The 15,513-nt window shown below is 40.5% G+C and overlaps 2 protein-coding genes across 2 annotated transcripts in view; one reads left to right on the top strand and one right to left on the bottom strand.

The window, feature by feature from the left end:
• TRAPPC3L (trafficking protein particle complex subunit 3L) overlaps window positions 1-15,513 on the bottom strand; it is a 42,027-nt gene that overhangs the window by 4,056 nt on the left and 22,458 nt on the right. The window contains exon 4 of the mRNA XM_019438933.2: window positions 3,038-3,223. Coding sequence (XP_019294478.1) covers window positions 3,038-3,223 — 186 coding nt within the window. The remainder of the gene's footprint in view (window positions 1-3,037; window positions 3,224-15,513) is intronic.
• Window positions 5,725-14,268, top strand: CALHM5 (calcium homeostasis modulator family member 5). The gene is made up of 2 exons (XM_019438932.2): window positions 5,725-6,385; window positions 9,818-14,268. The coding sequence occupies exons 1-2, from the start codon at window positions 5,846-5,848 to the stop codon at window positions 10,205-10,207; spliced, it is 930 nt and encodes a 309-aa protein (XP_019294477.2). The 5' UTR covers window positions 5,725-5,845; the 3' UTR covers window positions 10,208-14,268.

Raw genomic sequence — 15,513 nt, 5'->3', positions numbered from 1 at the left:
ACACATGACACCCAGTGCTCATCCTGAAAAGTGCCCTCATTAATGCCTGTCACCATTTAACCCCTCACACCCCCCAGCAAACCTCAGTTTGTTCTCTGTATTGCTCTCTCTCTCTCTGTTTTTATCTTATTTTTCTTTCCCTTCCCCTATGTTAACTGTTGAGTTTCTCAAATTCCACATACAAGTGAAATCATATATTTCTCTTTCTCTGACTGACTTATCCACTTAGCATAATACACTCTAGTTCCATCCACATTGTTGCAAATGGCAAGATTTCATGCTTTCTCATCACTGAGTAGTATTCCATTATATATATATATATATATATATATACACATATATGTACATATGTATATGTACATATATGTATATATATGTATAATGTACATATATACATTATAATACATATAATACATATATATAATTCCATTATATATATATATATATATATATATATATATATATATATATACACACACCACATTTTCTTTATCCATTCATCAGTCGATGGACATTTAGGCTCTTTCCATACTTTGGCTATTGTTGATTGTTCTGCTATAAACATTGGGGTGTGCATGCCCCTTCAAATCAGCATTTTTGTATCCTTTGGATAAATTCCTAGTAGTGCAATTTTTTGGGTTGTAGGGTAGTTCTATTTTTAATTTTTCGAGGAACCTCTTGAAATACTCTCCTCCTTTGTTTCTGACTCCATTCTTTCCCTGTATTTTCCCACTTCTGTTTATTCCTTCTTGGTATCCTTTGCAGTCTTTGTATTCTCTCTTCAACTTACTCATTATGTTTTATTGCTTCCTACGGTTCCACCTGTGACTTCTTTTCCTTCTTACTCTACACACTTCCTAGGCATCCTTTGACAGTTCCAATGACTCTCCAGCCCACATCTGTGGCTTCCAGACATGTAAAACAACTGCTTATTGAATATCATCACTTGTTTGTATGTTAGACACCTCAATTCTAGAATCTTCCAAGCCGAACTCCTCACTTTATCTTTCCCAACCCCCAGTGTACCCCTCCTTGTTTTGCTCTCTTGGTTAACAGTACAACCATCTTACAGGTTGCTCAGAACCTTAAATAATTCCTGAATCTTTTTCCCAATCTTATCTCTTTCAGTCAACTAATAGCCTAGTTTTAAGTTTAATTAGTTAGTAATCTGCCTTATTAATGTTGTTCACATCGATCTCCTCTCCACTCCTATTGTCAGGGCTTTATTCTAGTTTTTCTTGAGGTTACCATCATCAGCTTCCTAACTGCCCTCTTCTTCCCTCCAGCACTGTACCCTCCTCCTGTATACTTTCACTTTGTTGACAAAGGGATAAAATTCCTAAAACACAAATTTCAAAATACCATTCCCTTCTTTATAAACCTATAATGGTTCTCTGCTGCTTTCAATATAACAATCTTTAGATTGTTCCCAAGGTTGTCATATGAATGTGCCCCGCCACTTTTTAAAAATCAGGCCTCTATTGAGGAGGGCACCTGTTGGGATGAGCACTGGGTGTTGTATGGAAACCAATTTGACAATAAAATATATTTAATATAAAAAATAAAATAAAATAAAATAAAAAATAAAAATTAAGCCTCTGTAAAGAATTGAAACCTTACTCGAGACAATATCTCAATCTACATGTCATCTCTATGGAATTAATTCAAGTTTCTCATTCCTTGAATGAAACATTCTTTTTGTGCCTTTGGACATGCTATTCCTTTTACCTGGAACATTATTTTCCCCTGCTCCCCTTACCCCATGGCCTTCACCTTCTATTTATCCTAGTTTCTTTAGGAAGTTATCTCTGCCCTACCAACCACCCCAACCCAGGTCCTCCCCTAGCCATTTATCCACACTTTTTTACACATCTATCTGACTTCTCTACTGGACAGAAACTCTTTTATTATTATTATTATTTTTTAATGTTCATTTATTCTTGAGAGAGAGAGACACACACAGCATGAGCAGGGGAAGGGCAGAGTGAGAGAGGGAGACACAGAATCTGAAGTAGGCTCCAGGCTCTGAGCTGTCAGCACAGAACCCGACGTGGGACTGGAACTCACGAACCGCAAGATCATGACCTGAGCCGAAGTCGGACACTCAACCAACTGAGCCACCCAGGTGCCCCTGTACTAGACAGAAACTCTTGAAGGGCAGCAACTATGTCTTATTCACCTTGTACTCTCAATGCCTTTTTTCTTTTTTGAATAATTATCTGGACTTAGATTTGTTTGGAAGCACAATTATTTACTTACTTTTCCACACAAATTAAATTCACTAGAAAATTGCTGTCAGTGCTACTTTTTTTTTGATAATGTAATTCTTACATTTCAAACTATTTTTCAGGCCTTTTTAAATCTCTTATTTCTTTTCTCTCTTCATTAATTTTTATTTTTAAAATATCTTTTTTTTTTTTTTATAATTTGTTGTCAAACTGGCTAACATACAGTGTGCTCTTGGTTTTTGTATGTAAGCAATGAATCACGGGAATCTACTCCCCAAACCAAGAGCTCAGTGCCTTTTCACAGATGCGAATCACCTCACCGTCTTTGTTCAGTCAATGAATAATTCAGGTGTGGAAGCCAGCCTCCAAAATTGACTGCAGTGATCTTTGCCTCCTGTTATTCACACACCCTCAGGTAGGGTCCTCCCACACAGTACCAGGGCCAGCAGCACCTGTTGTGACTGTATCTACCAGGGAGCCTATGTGGCAAGGACTTTCATGAAGCCTCTAGCCAGCTGCCAGCCAGCCAGTGAGGCCACGTGAGTGAGCGTGGAGGTGGATCGTCTAGCCTCAGTCAAGTGTTCAGGGACTGCAGCCCTGAAGGGACCAACAGCCGGACCGTGTGTGTATTACTCTCTGAAAGGCTGTTAGCCACAACCACCTAGCAAAACTCTTCCGGGATTTCTGATTCTTAGAAACTGTGTGAGATAATAAATATTAGTTGTTTTAAACGGTTGTACCTGGGGGTAATCTGTTACACAGCACGAGATAAGGAATATACCCAACACAATGAAATAGATACGCTTTACCATTTCCAGGGCACCTCTGATAATCCCACAGAGTAAATTGCAGTAGCACAGAGACGATCGCCCAGCAGGGAGCTCTTCCACAAACTCCACCAGAGGATTCTTGTCTAAGATCAGGGAAAATTCAGTTCTGCTTGGATTGTTACAGGTCACACTTGGTGTAATTCCCAGGTACATCTTAAAGGCAACCTAATAAAAAGAGGGGAAAAATCTGCTAAAAAACTTGGTCTGGAACAAGTATCTATTATTAGCAAAGCACCCAGATATTCTGTTCCAGGCAGTGCAGCACAATGGTTAAGCATGTGGAGTTTGTAGTCAGCCAGTGTGGGTTCACACTCAGCTTTGGCATGTACCCACCCTATGACCTGTACAAGTCTTAAAGGGTTTTATTTTTATGGGATACCCTAAGGGACTAGTTTTCTGTGGAAGCAATATGCTTTATGAAACAGAGTTAAGCATTATTTCTCAAAAAATCTTTTTCAAAAATAAATATCCTTCAGGAGGGTAAGAAATTACAATATCAGTCATCAACATCCCAGCATGATAGGTGTCATGTGAGCCTAGTAAAGGGTAAGATCCTGAACGAGAAGGGACGCAGGACATATCCACCACAATGGGAAGGTGATAGAGTAGAGGGTGCTGTGGGACAATCAGACTCAAGGGTGTGCTTTCGAAAGTGGAGGAAGTCATATCACAAAGGATGACTAGTCTCTGAGAAGGAGCAAGGGATAGTGGTGGTATGATTTACATAAATGAGTCATAAAGTAACTTCTGAAAAAAGTCTGCCGTATTGAAGGGCTTACAGATTTTGACCATGTTGAGATGGAGAGAATCTTGGAGACTATTTCTTTTTTTTTTTTTTTTAATTTAAAAAAAAAAATTTTTTTTTTTTAACGTTTATTTATTTTTGAGACAGAGAGAGACAGAGCATGAATGGGGGAGGGTCAGAGAGAGGCAGACACAGAATCCGAAACAGGCTCCGGGCTCTGAGCTGTCAGCACAGGGGCCCGATGCGGGGCTCAAACTCACGGACCGCGAGATCATGACCTGAGCTGAAGTCGGCGCTCAACTGACTGAGCCACGCAGGCGTCCCGGAGACTATTTCTTTTATACCTCTAGTTTCATAAGTGAGCAGGTTGGGATTCAGAGAAGTCAAATGACATGGCCAAGCCCATGCTATTGCTCAGTCCCTTGACTTCTGGGCCAAGGAAATTTCTTTTCACCAAATGCACTGGAATTTGAAGTTTATTATTGGAAACTTGTGAACTTCTCTTTCAAGAGTCTTAATTATTTAATTTTTTAAAAAGGTTTATTTATATACTTTGAGAGAGAGAGCATTAGCAGGAGAGGGGTAGAGAGAGGGGGAGAGAGAGAATCCCAAGCAGGCTCTGTACTGTTATCATACAGCCCCACCATGGGGCTCGATCCCATGAACGGTGAGATCATGACCCGAGCTGAGATCAAGAGTCAGACGCTTAACCAATTGAGCCACCCAGGTGCCCCAGTTAATTTAATTTTTAAAATTAAGAGCAGTATAGGACAGAAATGGAAACAATTTTCTTAAATTATTTATAGTTAGAAGTCCTGAAAGGTTCATCATTCATTCAATAGGTACTCACTGAACACTGCATTTCTAGCACACAATGCGAGTTCAATAACTATTTGAAAAACAAATTATTAAATGAGCATCCATTCTGTGTTTGAGACCATGTTTAGGCCCAGAATACAAAAGTTCATAAATAGAGTTCCTGTTTTATAAGAGCTCATAGTAAAAAGGTATTAAAAAAACTGCAATGGTGTAAGTCCTGCAAGTACAGTGTTCTGTATTAGGAAGCAATCCTGCAAATACAGAGAAGGAAACTGCTATTCTGTTCATGAATATTGAGTGAGAATTTGCCAGGTGGACAGCTGTGGTGGGAGTGGGAGGTGTTCTAGGTGGAGGAAACATGTCATGGGCAGGAAATACCATGATCAAGTTCAGGGCAGACTGGTATTTATCAGTTGTGGGTAGCATAAAGCCCCGAAGGTGTGAGTAGGTTAGGACAGAATTGAATTTCCATTTGAAGGATCTCCTTTGTGTGAGCTTGGAGGATGGATTTGGGTTGAGGGTAGGGTTGGGCAGGAGGTCAAAGGCAGAGATAGTAATCAAGAGGTTACTAGGAAAGAAATGATGAGGACCTTCTCATTTTGTCTTTCACTGAAAACTCAAATGCTCCCTAAACTTTTCCATAGAAATTTTAAGTAGCCCAAATCCTAAAATTTGGCTCAAATCTCTGACACTAGTCAGTTTAAGAGGACACAAAAAAATGAATCTTTCAGATCTTAAGGCAAAGTAGCAAAAGTAGCAGTCTTAAGTAACAAGGGAAAAATCATCATGAGACTCCTGGCCTGGAGACTAGATTTGGCTCTCAGTGAATTGGCTGAGACCCATTTCTGCTAATGTTGATTCCTCCGGCTGGAAAATTCCTAGACTATTATTTATAGGATTGAGAATCCGAAAAAAATTCTGATTCTCAGTCCAAGCCATATGAAAATAACATAAAATGGAAGCTGTGCACTCTGAATGTACTCAGATTCTCAGGGTTTGGGCCCCGGTTCCGTGGCACAAAATTCACCAGTAGGAGGCGTTATCTGAGCATGGTTGGGAAATACTCATTCCTAGGCAATGACATTGTTTCCTTATCTGGCTGAATTCAGTCTGAGAAGGAGGACTGTTGTTTCTAATGAAGAAGGAGCTCCACCCTCGGCCGCTGCCGCAGCTGCTCTGCCAATAAATAAGGGCAAAGCATTTTCCCTTTGTGTATCTTCAACATGGATGCTTTTCAGGGGATTTTAAAATTCTTCCTCAACCAGAAAACTGTTATTGGCTACAGCTTCATGGCTCTGCTGACCGTGGGGAGCGAGCGTCTCTTTTCACTGGTGGCTTTTAAGTGTCCCTGCAGCACTGAGAATGTGGTCTATGGGCTGGTTTTCCTGTTTGCTCCTGCTTGGGTGTTACTGATCCTGGGATTCTTTCTGAACAGCAAGGCGATGAGGCTCTTCACCGGCTGCTGTGTGAATCCCAGGAAAATCTTCCCCAAAGGTCACAGCTGCCACTTTTTCTATGTCCTCGGCGAGATCACTCTGAGTTCATTGGTGGCTCCAATGATGTGGCTTTCTGTGGCTCTGCTCAATGGGACTTTTTATGAATGTGCCATGAGCGGGACCAAAAGTTCAAGACTCCTGGGACTGATTTGCAAGGGCAAGCCCCAGGAATGCTGGGATGAACTTTACAAAGTGTCTTGTGGCAAAACCAGCATGGCCCCCACGGACAACGAAGAACTGAAACTGTCCCTGCAAGCCCAGTCTCAGGTAAGAAAAGACAAACTTGCCTTTTTCTCCCCACGCAAAGTATTCTGTCTGTACTCACTTCCGGCAGAGCTGAGTCTGAATCTTGTTAGAACATTTTGAAACCAAATGGAAATTGGAACATCATGCAGCAGTAAGACAATCTCAGGGAAAGCTTTTTAGAGGTTGGTGGCTCCCTAAAATTGCTGATTGCATTGTCTTTTCCACTTCCAAAAAGAAAATATCCTCTGGGTTATGCGTATGTAAATACTTAAGTGCTTTAAAACAATCTCTCCGGGTTGACTTTGTAAATAATGCATGACGCTAACTCATAATTGAGCATTAATGACAGAGCTGTAATTAGAAATTACTGCCTTCTATCAATTATTTTCAAACTGGTTTCTCAGATAAACACACATAGCATTCATCTATTAAAATATAGCTGAACCAAATGAACTCCTATTTTTCAAAGCTGCATGTAATATAATTAGTGTAGAGATTCCCTCAAGTGATTTCTGGCAACTGTTATCTCTGCGTATAAATATTGTCAAGATTGAGAAAGATTTCCTGTCCAAAATGGGAGGTGGCAGTCTTTAAATAGCCTTCAGTGAAAAGTGACGGTATTCTCTAGGGAGGTTAGGTCCTCTGCTCTTTGCGCTCTACAGGTTTTATTTAATAGAAGGAAATTGTAGCTTTACCTAATTGACACAGGGAAGTAGCTTGTCATCCGTCCAGGTACGTGAGCACAAATCCAGATGTGGAGCCTTGCCCTGGCCTCAGGAAAAGACTGAATTCCTACTTGGGAGTAGTAGGATTATGTTCCCCAAACCAAAACAACCAATAAGAGTACATAAACAGATCCACAATTTGTCAGGAATGCTATTTGTTTCAGAATAAAGGCATTCAAAATGGTATATTTTTACTTTTTCAACAAGGACGTGCCTTTTCAACAACACATCAAGGCAGTCTGGTTTTAAAATCATACTTTCCAAAGCTGGTTGGCTGTATAGTCACATGGTACTTTTTTCATAAGCTGATAAGCTTCAAAATGCCCCACAACAAAATCTTTTGTTTAACGCATAAAGCTCATCTTAGATAAAAACATTCCAGGATCCCAAATGTCTTCCTTCTTTTGTTGAAGGAAGGTACTAATTACAAATGTTATGATACAATGAGCGATTTATGATTTATGTCCTCAGGCACCAGGCTCTATTCAGTTCATGCCAGATCCAAACACTTATCACTGTGTGAGCTTTTCTTCTCTAAACACAGGCATAAGGAATTATGAATATCCTGTCATAGCTTATCCTGGGCACACTACCTGTTTACTTTTCAGCAGAATGAGAAAGACCCGGGGCTGATTTCTAGGGGAGGATGCACACGGGATGTAGACAAGGGGAGCTATATCAATGACAGCTGCTGACCACAGTGGTTCAGCCAGGCAGGAGCAACAGGGAATCCAGACCAATAGTTGGATATGTGGGTGGGGGTGGAAAAAGTTCCCTATCCATGGGGGGGGGGGGCGCAAAGAAAGAAGAGATCCAGCTGGATTTTCTAACTTCTATTCTTAAGGCAGTTAGAGTGGACAAGTGGCAAGAGCTTGGCCTTAGAGTTGGCTAGCCTTGGGTTTGAATCCTGACTCTACCACTTACCAGCTCTGTGACCCAGAACTAATGGTTTCACCCCTCTGAGCCCCAGTTTGCTCACAGCGGGGAGTAATAACACCTACCTTGGACGGCTGCTGAAAGGTGTAGAGATGAAGGACACAAATGGGCATGAAGCTGTTGACTCACAGTAAGGGTTCTAAATTAATGAGAAAACTGCCAGGGTTTGAGAGAGGAGACTCATGAAGAATGGAACATATTGAGGGCTGGTGTGAGAGCATCCACCATGTCTATTTAGATTCTGGATACTGTGAACTGGGGAAGAACAAGAGGGCTCAGTGCTCAGTACTCAGAGCAAGGTGACACCAAAATCATGCACTGTGGAAGGAGGAGTCTGTAGTTGATTGAATAGTATAGCTCAGGCAGAACTGGCTCAGATGCTGAGGTGAGACGGTCTGCTGGCCTGCAGGATGTCCGGCTGCGTGGAAAGAGGAAAGTAGAAGAGGAAGAGAAGAGGCAGCCAACCACAAGGGATTCAAGGTAAATATGAAGACTTTCACCGTGGTGGAAGCTGTGCCTCATTCATAAATCACGAAAGAAAGATACCACGAGTTCAGTAATGCTTTTACGTGAATATATAACATCCGAAAAATTGCAACATGTGATAATAGCTAACACATACTGAATGCGTATGTATGTCTACACTGTCTCATTTCAATTCCCCAAATTCCCCTCTGAGGTGGGTAACCCCCATTTTACAACTGAGGAAATGAGGCGCCCATAGGAAATGAGAACACCTGTAGGAAAGGGAAGGTTGAGATTTAAATCCAGTTAGTTCCACTCCAGAGTTGGCATTCACGTGGAGTCTGAGACCCTCACAATGCCTCCACAGTCTGAGCCAGAGTGTGGGAACCACTGGTTTAAAGCACTGCAACTTATTTGTAGTTCTGTTACGGTCTGAATGGGTTCATTTGCAGATTATTGCTTCTATTTTCAAACAGGCCCATTTGCTGAGAAATACTAAGGGTCATTGAAAACATCAAGAGAAACTGTGAAAGGGCTCTGTTAGTTGTCCAAATATGAGATTAATTCCAATTGTGACCAATGCAATTAGAGCAACAAAAAAGTTTAGAAGGTACGTCGAGCTATTTAGAGTTCTGCTTTTAAAATTCAGGGAAAAAAATGCCACCTGAACCAGTTTTTACTCAGGAATTTTTTTTTTTTCTGATTACCAAAATTCTGAACCAGTAATCCTGAAGGTTTAGAATGACGCTGAGGTTCTTTTTCTTTTCTTTTCTTTTTTAATGCAGCTTTTCAATTCTTCTGGCTTCAGTTTCCTTATTGTATTATGCCTGTCTCACTTGATCATGGGTAATGAGTAATGCTACTTCTCTGAGAGAGGGTCTGTTGTTCGCTGCAAACAACGTAACATGGAAAAATCAGTCACTAGCCATGAATGTGTATTTATCAATGCCTGAAAACTCCTGGCTGAGGAATTGCTCATTTGTGCAAATGACCACACTTCCACATGCACAGAATTCTTTCCTTTAATAGCTATTTGAGGGGTTGGTTTAACTGATTCTTGGATAATTTATATTTTTGCAATTTTCCATGTGTCTGTCTTCTGGCTATTTCTTTGTATACCGGCAACGTTGGGTAGGATGGATGATAGAGATTAGGTAAACTCGAACTTTATTTTGACTGTTACAAAATTAACATGAAGTATTTCAACTGAGGTATAGCAATGCCTGTGCTGTTAACTCAGCAAACACTTACCAGTAATACCATCCCGGCTCCCTGGGAAGTGGCTTTGCTTCTACATGTCCTCACTGTTTCTTTCTTTCTTTCTAAGATTCTAGGATGGTGCCTGATTTGTTCAGCGTCTTTCTTCTCTCTGCTCACCACTTGCTATGCTCGCTGCCGATCTAAAGTCAGCCACCTGCAGCTGAGTTTTTGGAAGACGTATGCACAAAAGGAGAAGGAGCAGTTGGAGAATACATTCCTGGAGTATGCCCACAAGCTGAGTGAGCGAAACCTGAAGTGCTTTTTTGAAAACAAGAGGCCAGATGCCTTCCCCATGCCCACCTTTGCGGCCTGGGAGGCTGCCTCAGAGCTGCATTCTTTCCACCAAAGTCGGCAACACTACAGCACTCTGCATAAGGTGGTGGAGGATGGTCTGGAACATAGCCCTGAGGACGATGAGACCACACTGGTACTTGTGGGTACTGCGCACAGCGTGTAGTTCATCTACCACACGGACTCATGGTGTTCAGGGCTCATTCTGACATCTTCGGCTGCATCGACAGCAACCTGTGTATCTCTGTGTTTTCTCGCCGTCAGTGTTTCCTTGAAGACAACAACCCAAAGAGAAGCAGCGTTGCAGCTCCTGAGGGAAGGCTGTGTCGGGATGTGTCAGGGCTGTGTCAGGATGTGCTCAAACTGATGCCGAGTGACGGTCAAGGATGGCGAGAAAGGTGCTCTTCCATTGGTTGGGGGTTGGGGCTCCGTGGCTTCAAGTTCTATGATTTTATGGCTTGACGAGACTCATGCAAGAAGGTCTGCTGCTCTATATAAATATTGGTCATGGCATCTGGGAGCAGAAGTGGTGACTTGTGAGTAACCAAGATCCTCTTAACTGACTGCTATAGACAGTGGGGTCAGTGGTGCGGTCAGCGGAAATCCTCGTCCTGCAAATCTATTCTACTGCCTTTCAAGGACGTATGAAAATCTACCATTTGGAATTCATTTCCTTGGAATCTGAAGACAGCAGTTTTCAAGAATAACACATTGAAAGGATATGGTGCTTAAAATTTAGAGCTTTTCACATGTTTCCACTGTGCTCTGAAAGCATGTCCCTATAGGCAGGGCTGTATTATGACTTTTGGGGGCCCTAGGCACTTCTGCCTCCATAGACCCCTTTTTACTTTAAACGTGCGCGCGCACACACACACATATGCATGCACATACACATTTATGACTGTATTAATATAAATACAAATAAATTAATATTATATACTAAAATACTTTTTCAACCCCAAAGTTCATTTTCTTCTAATTTTAAAAGAAATTAAAAACACTTTTGGAACCCCTACAAGTATGGTGGTTTCTAGGCATAGTGCCTACTGTGCTGAATGGGTAAGTCGGCCCTGACTGGAGGTCTGGGGAAACTGTCAAAGCAGTGCTGGTGTAAAACTGTTTTGTAGTTTTATGTTTATTAGAAATAATGCAAATTTTGCATTCTACTATGTTATATACCCACACTAGTTTAAATATATATACACACATATGTGTGTATATAATATATATAACACACACACATATATACATACATATATACATACATATATATATATATATATTTTTTTTTTTTTTTTAAAGTTTCCCTAAATCTCTGAGTGGAATTGATGTGTAAAGAGGCACTACATTTTACACTGTGGCTCGCACTCTGTATCACTAAAAATCCTGGCTCCCTAGCTGGACAATCCTGGGAATGAACCCTTTATTACCATGGAACGTTACCCCAAATTGAAGACAGGACCCTATAAGTGTTAAGACCTGGAACATATCCTTGGGAAGTTAGAGGAGCAGGGTCAGGCGTGTGTGTGTTTACGTGGGAGAGGGGAAGGTGGAGGATGTAACGTCGCAATATATTTGTAATATATTTGATATATTACTTGGATTTTAAACATGGTATGTGATTAGTATTTAACAAATGGCTCCTAAAAAACACCCTGATGTGAAATGTTTGCCAATTTCTATGACGCAGATTCAAGTTTCCAAGGTGAGGTCACTGAAGGCAGAGTGGGGAAGAAATGCGAACCGCAGGCTCTCCTGAGCCTGTGAGATTTCAAAGAAGGTCTTAAAGCTAGCATTTTTTTTTTTTTTTCATTTACGTTGATTCTAACCAAACCAACTTCACTGCATCTTTGGTCCTTCTGGGTTTCACTCTAATCAAAACTAACCATGGTAAACGAAATGTGGCTCAATGGCTCTAACTGGGAGATGGAATCTTATCCTTCTCCCCTTGAATCTGGCCTTAGTGAATCAATAGACTATAGCAGAAGTGAAGCCAGATTGTGGAAATGTTGCATCTTATGACTTGTCTCTGGTAATGCTCAGCCTGGCCAAGCCAGCCAAGTGGAGAGGAAGAAGCCATTACAGCCATTCAGACTTTGAGCCACCACTTCTGAGGCTGCAGACATGGTAGGGCACTCTCTAAATCTCTGACCCAGAAAATCATGAGCTTAAATAAATGTTTGGTGTTTTCAGCCACCAAATTTTGGGGCACTATGAAGCAATACGAGGGCCTACACCAAACCTAATACATGAAAATAAGAATTTATTAAGGGAGAGAAAGTAGAGGCAAACTGGATTTATACAAACTGGATTATACATAGATTTACACAAAGATTCTCCTTATACATAAGCTTTTCCTTAGTAGTTTTCTCCTCTAGATTCCATTTAGCAGTGTGTCCTCTATGGCACGTTTTGATAGATGCTGAATACGTTTCTCTCCAAAATTGCTTCACTAAAGCCTGAGATTAATTTGTAATTATTTCTGGTTAAATGTGTTTCGAGAGGAACATACTTCTGTGGGTTAAATTCTGTTTAAAATAAACATGTTACTGAGAGGAGTAACATATGATTTGTCATTAATACCTAGAACAAAATGGGAGCAGAGGGCACAGGGTAGGTTGGCCTTGAGTAAACTAGAAACAGATTGTTTTTCTAGTCTTGCTCCTCAAACTGTTGTCTTCAGACCATCAGCATCAGCATCACTAGGGAGTCTGTTAGCAATGCAGAATCAGACCCCATCCCAGACCTGCTGAATCCAGTCCGGTTAACAGAATCTTAGGTGATTTCTATGCAACTTAGATTTTAGAAGCACTAGAGATAGTGGTCCTCAAACTTTCAGCTCACGCAAAAATCATCCAGAGGGCTTGTTAACAGAGACTGCTGAGACCAGAGTGTCTGATTTGGTAGGTCTGGAGCGAGGCAAGAGAATTTGCATGTGTAACCGAGTTCATATTGTTGGTCCAGGGATCATTTCTTGAGAACTGCTTTAAAGCACAAAGCAGGCCATACTGGGGAAGGCAGGCTAAAAGAGAATCTTGGGCTCCACCCCAACGCTAGTGAACTAGACACCTTTGTTGTGTTGTTATCAACCTGTCTGGGAACATGGGGTGCCTTTCCATTTATTTTCCATTTATTCAAGGCTACCTTTTGTCCTTTAGAAATATTTTAAAGATTTCCTCACACATTTTGTAAGTTTCCCGCATTTGTAGGCTATAGTTAATGGCTTCTTTTTCCCATGATGTCTTCTCAGTCATTGTTATTCCAGTCCATGAAAAAATTATTTCTTTATGCACATCAATTTTGTATCATTCAACTTTTCTTTTATTATTTTATTATTTGTAGAGCTTTTCAGAATTAGAAAATAACCATTTTGCAACCCCTAGTGATGTAATGGATCTAAATGAATTCTAAAGTACTAGGTGAAAGCATAGTGGGATGGGGACTGTGTCACATGAGGCCACTTATCTCCCTTAGCATCCCTAAAAATGGGATGGTCCGATATTCTGTGCCCCCTTATGCCATGCAGTGCAAGAGTAAGTACACAGCGTCACCTGTCAAGTATTGTTTCCTAGGAAATTAAATCTGAATCTAATCAGGTATTAGACCAAATTGTCACTTTATAGGGAATACAGGCAAAAAATCTGCAAGTTAATTAGCACCATGAAGAAGCGACCAAGTAAATCTATGATATAGGACATTCTATTTGACACATGACCTAGTTTTTCACAAACCAATGGCATGAAAAAAAGAGAAAAAATGAGACACGAGAGACGTAACAACCAGAAGCAACACATGGGCCTTATGTATAAACTGCTTCATACAGCCAACTATAACAGGGTATCTTTGTGCTATTTAGGGAAATATGAATGGTATTAAATGGATATTAGATGATTTCAGGGAATTATTTATAATAATATTATAAATCAAAGACCTGTATATAAAATATATACCTTGTTATGTGTAATTATAGCATGGTACTTTATATTTTTTTTAAAAAGTCCTTACCAGTTAGAGACTCATATTGAAATGTTTCTGTATGAATTAGCATAGTGTTTAGAATTTTCTTTAAAATATTTTGTCACAAAAAGGGGAGGTAGCTGAAGGATGAAACAAGATTGGCAAAATATTGATACTTATTGAAGCTGGACAGCAGGTACATTCTCTTTACCTTTGTGTATGCTTGAAAATTTCCATAATAGTTATGCAATGAAATGAATTATATGCTCACCTCAGTTCTTCTGCTGAAGTGTTGTCAATCAACTCCTGCTTGCCTGAATTTTACCCTCTGGTATCATTCTCAGAAAAGGTTCTTGGGAATACTATTCCCTGAATTCTTAGATATTCAAATGGCCTGCTCTCTACTTGAAGAGCAGCTTAGCTGGTTCACACTTTCTCTACTTGGGTAAATTTTAAATGTTAGTCCATTTTCTTTTGTCACTGAATGTTGCTGAGGAGAAATCCAATGCCATCCCGATTTATTTCTAACATGATACTTTGGCCTATATTTTCACATCTTTAAAGTCTTTAAAGATACTAAATCTGCCTTCAGATGGGTCTTTTGGATCAGTTTTCCCTGCTCCAAGGCATACTCTTCATTATGAAGAAACATTTTCTTCGGTTTCAAGAAAATGGAGTTTGTGAATTTCCCTTCATTCTCCTTATTGCACTATATGATTTTCAGGAAACCTTGTGGTTTTGAATTCAGAACGAAGCCGCTGCTATGCTCCTATTGGATTTTCATTTATTTAATAATAATTTTAAAAACCTAAGTTAATCTTGTGGTTTTGATTCTTGTTTCATCTATTTCTACCTTCTCTTTTCCCTCAGTCTGCCCATGCAACTAGAATAGAGCCTATACTTGACATTTTGACCTTCGTAGCCTGTGACCTAGGAGGTGAAGAGAGAGGAGCGGTGGATCTGTACACGCACCTCTTATGTGGCGGCTGCAAGGATGATTTCTCTGTGTGGTTGCTGTCTCGATTGGTATCATATATTCAATTTCCCAAAGTTCCCAAGGGAGCCTACACTGCTCCGAGGAGCTGACATAAGGAAGGATTGGGCTCCAGTTCTCATCGTTTATAGCACCGGCTTCACGGTGTGTCCCAGGACATAGTGAGACTTTAAGAGAGACAAAAGGGTAAGCTGAGCTACTGGGGCTGGAGCCCGAGCAAGGAGGGAAGCTCCAGAAAGAAGTCTTCATTAGTTGCAGGCAAGGCAAGTGTACTTATGCCCATTTGAATAGGGTTTTGATCAAGAGCATTGAGTTAGTTAAATCCCTTTTGGGGTTGCAAAATACTTATTGCAAATACACAATGTCATATTTGAGTTTGGAAGGAAATCTGCTCTTAGGCAGCTTCACAAAATATTTTCAGTGTTCAGTTGGTTAAAACTGAATTATGCAGAAAGAACATTTGTGCACCTGGAAGAGGGATCATATTCTAAATTTTGCACTTCCGCTAAGGAGGAAAGGCA

Source organism: Panthera pardus, unplaced genomic scaffold (genome assembly GCF_024362965.1).
Source record: "Panthera pardus isolate Hobbes unplaced genomic scaffold, ASM2436296v1 HiC_scaffold_17, whole genome shotgun sequence".
Lineage (NCBI taxonomy): Eukaryota > Metazoa > Chordata > Mammalia > Carnivora > Felidae > Panthera > Panthera pardus.
Note: the sequence above shows the minus strand (reverse complement) of the source record. Positions and strands in the feature narration are given on the sequence as shown.

Bases quoted from the DNA above. Each gene is read 5' to 3' on its own strand.
- CALHM5 (XM_019438932.2), top strand. From the start codon at position 5,846: ATGGATGCTTTTCAGGGGATTTTAAAATTCTTCCTCAACCAGAAAACT. The intron at 6,386-9,817 runs GTAAGAAAAGAC...TTTCTTTCTAAG, and splicing joins CCCTGCAAGCCCAGTCTCAG to ATTCTAGGATGGTGCCTGAT.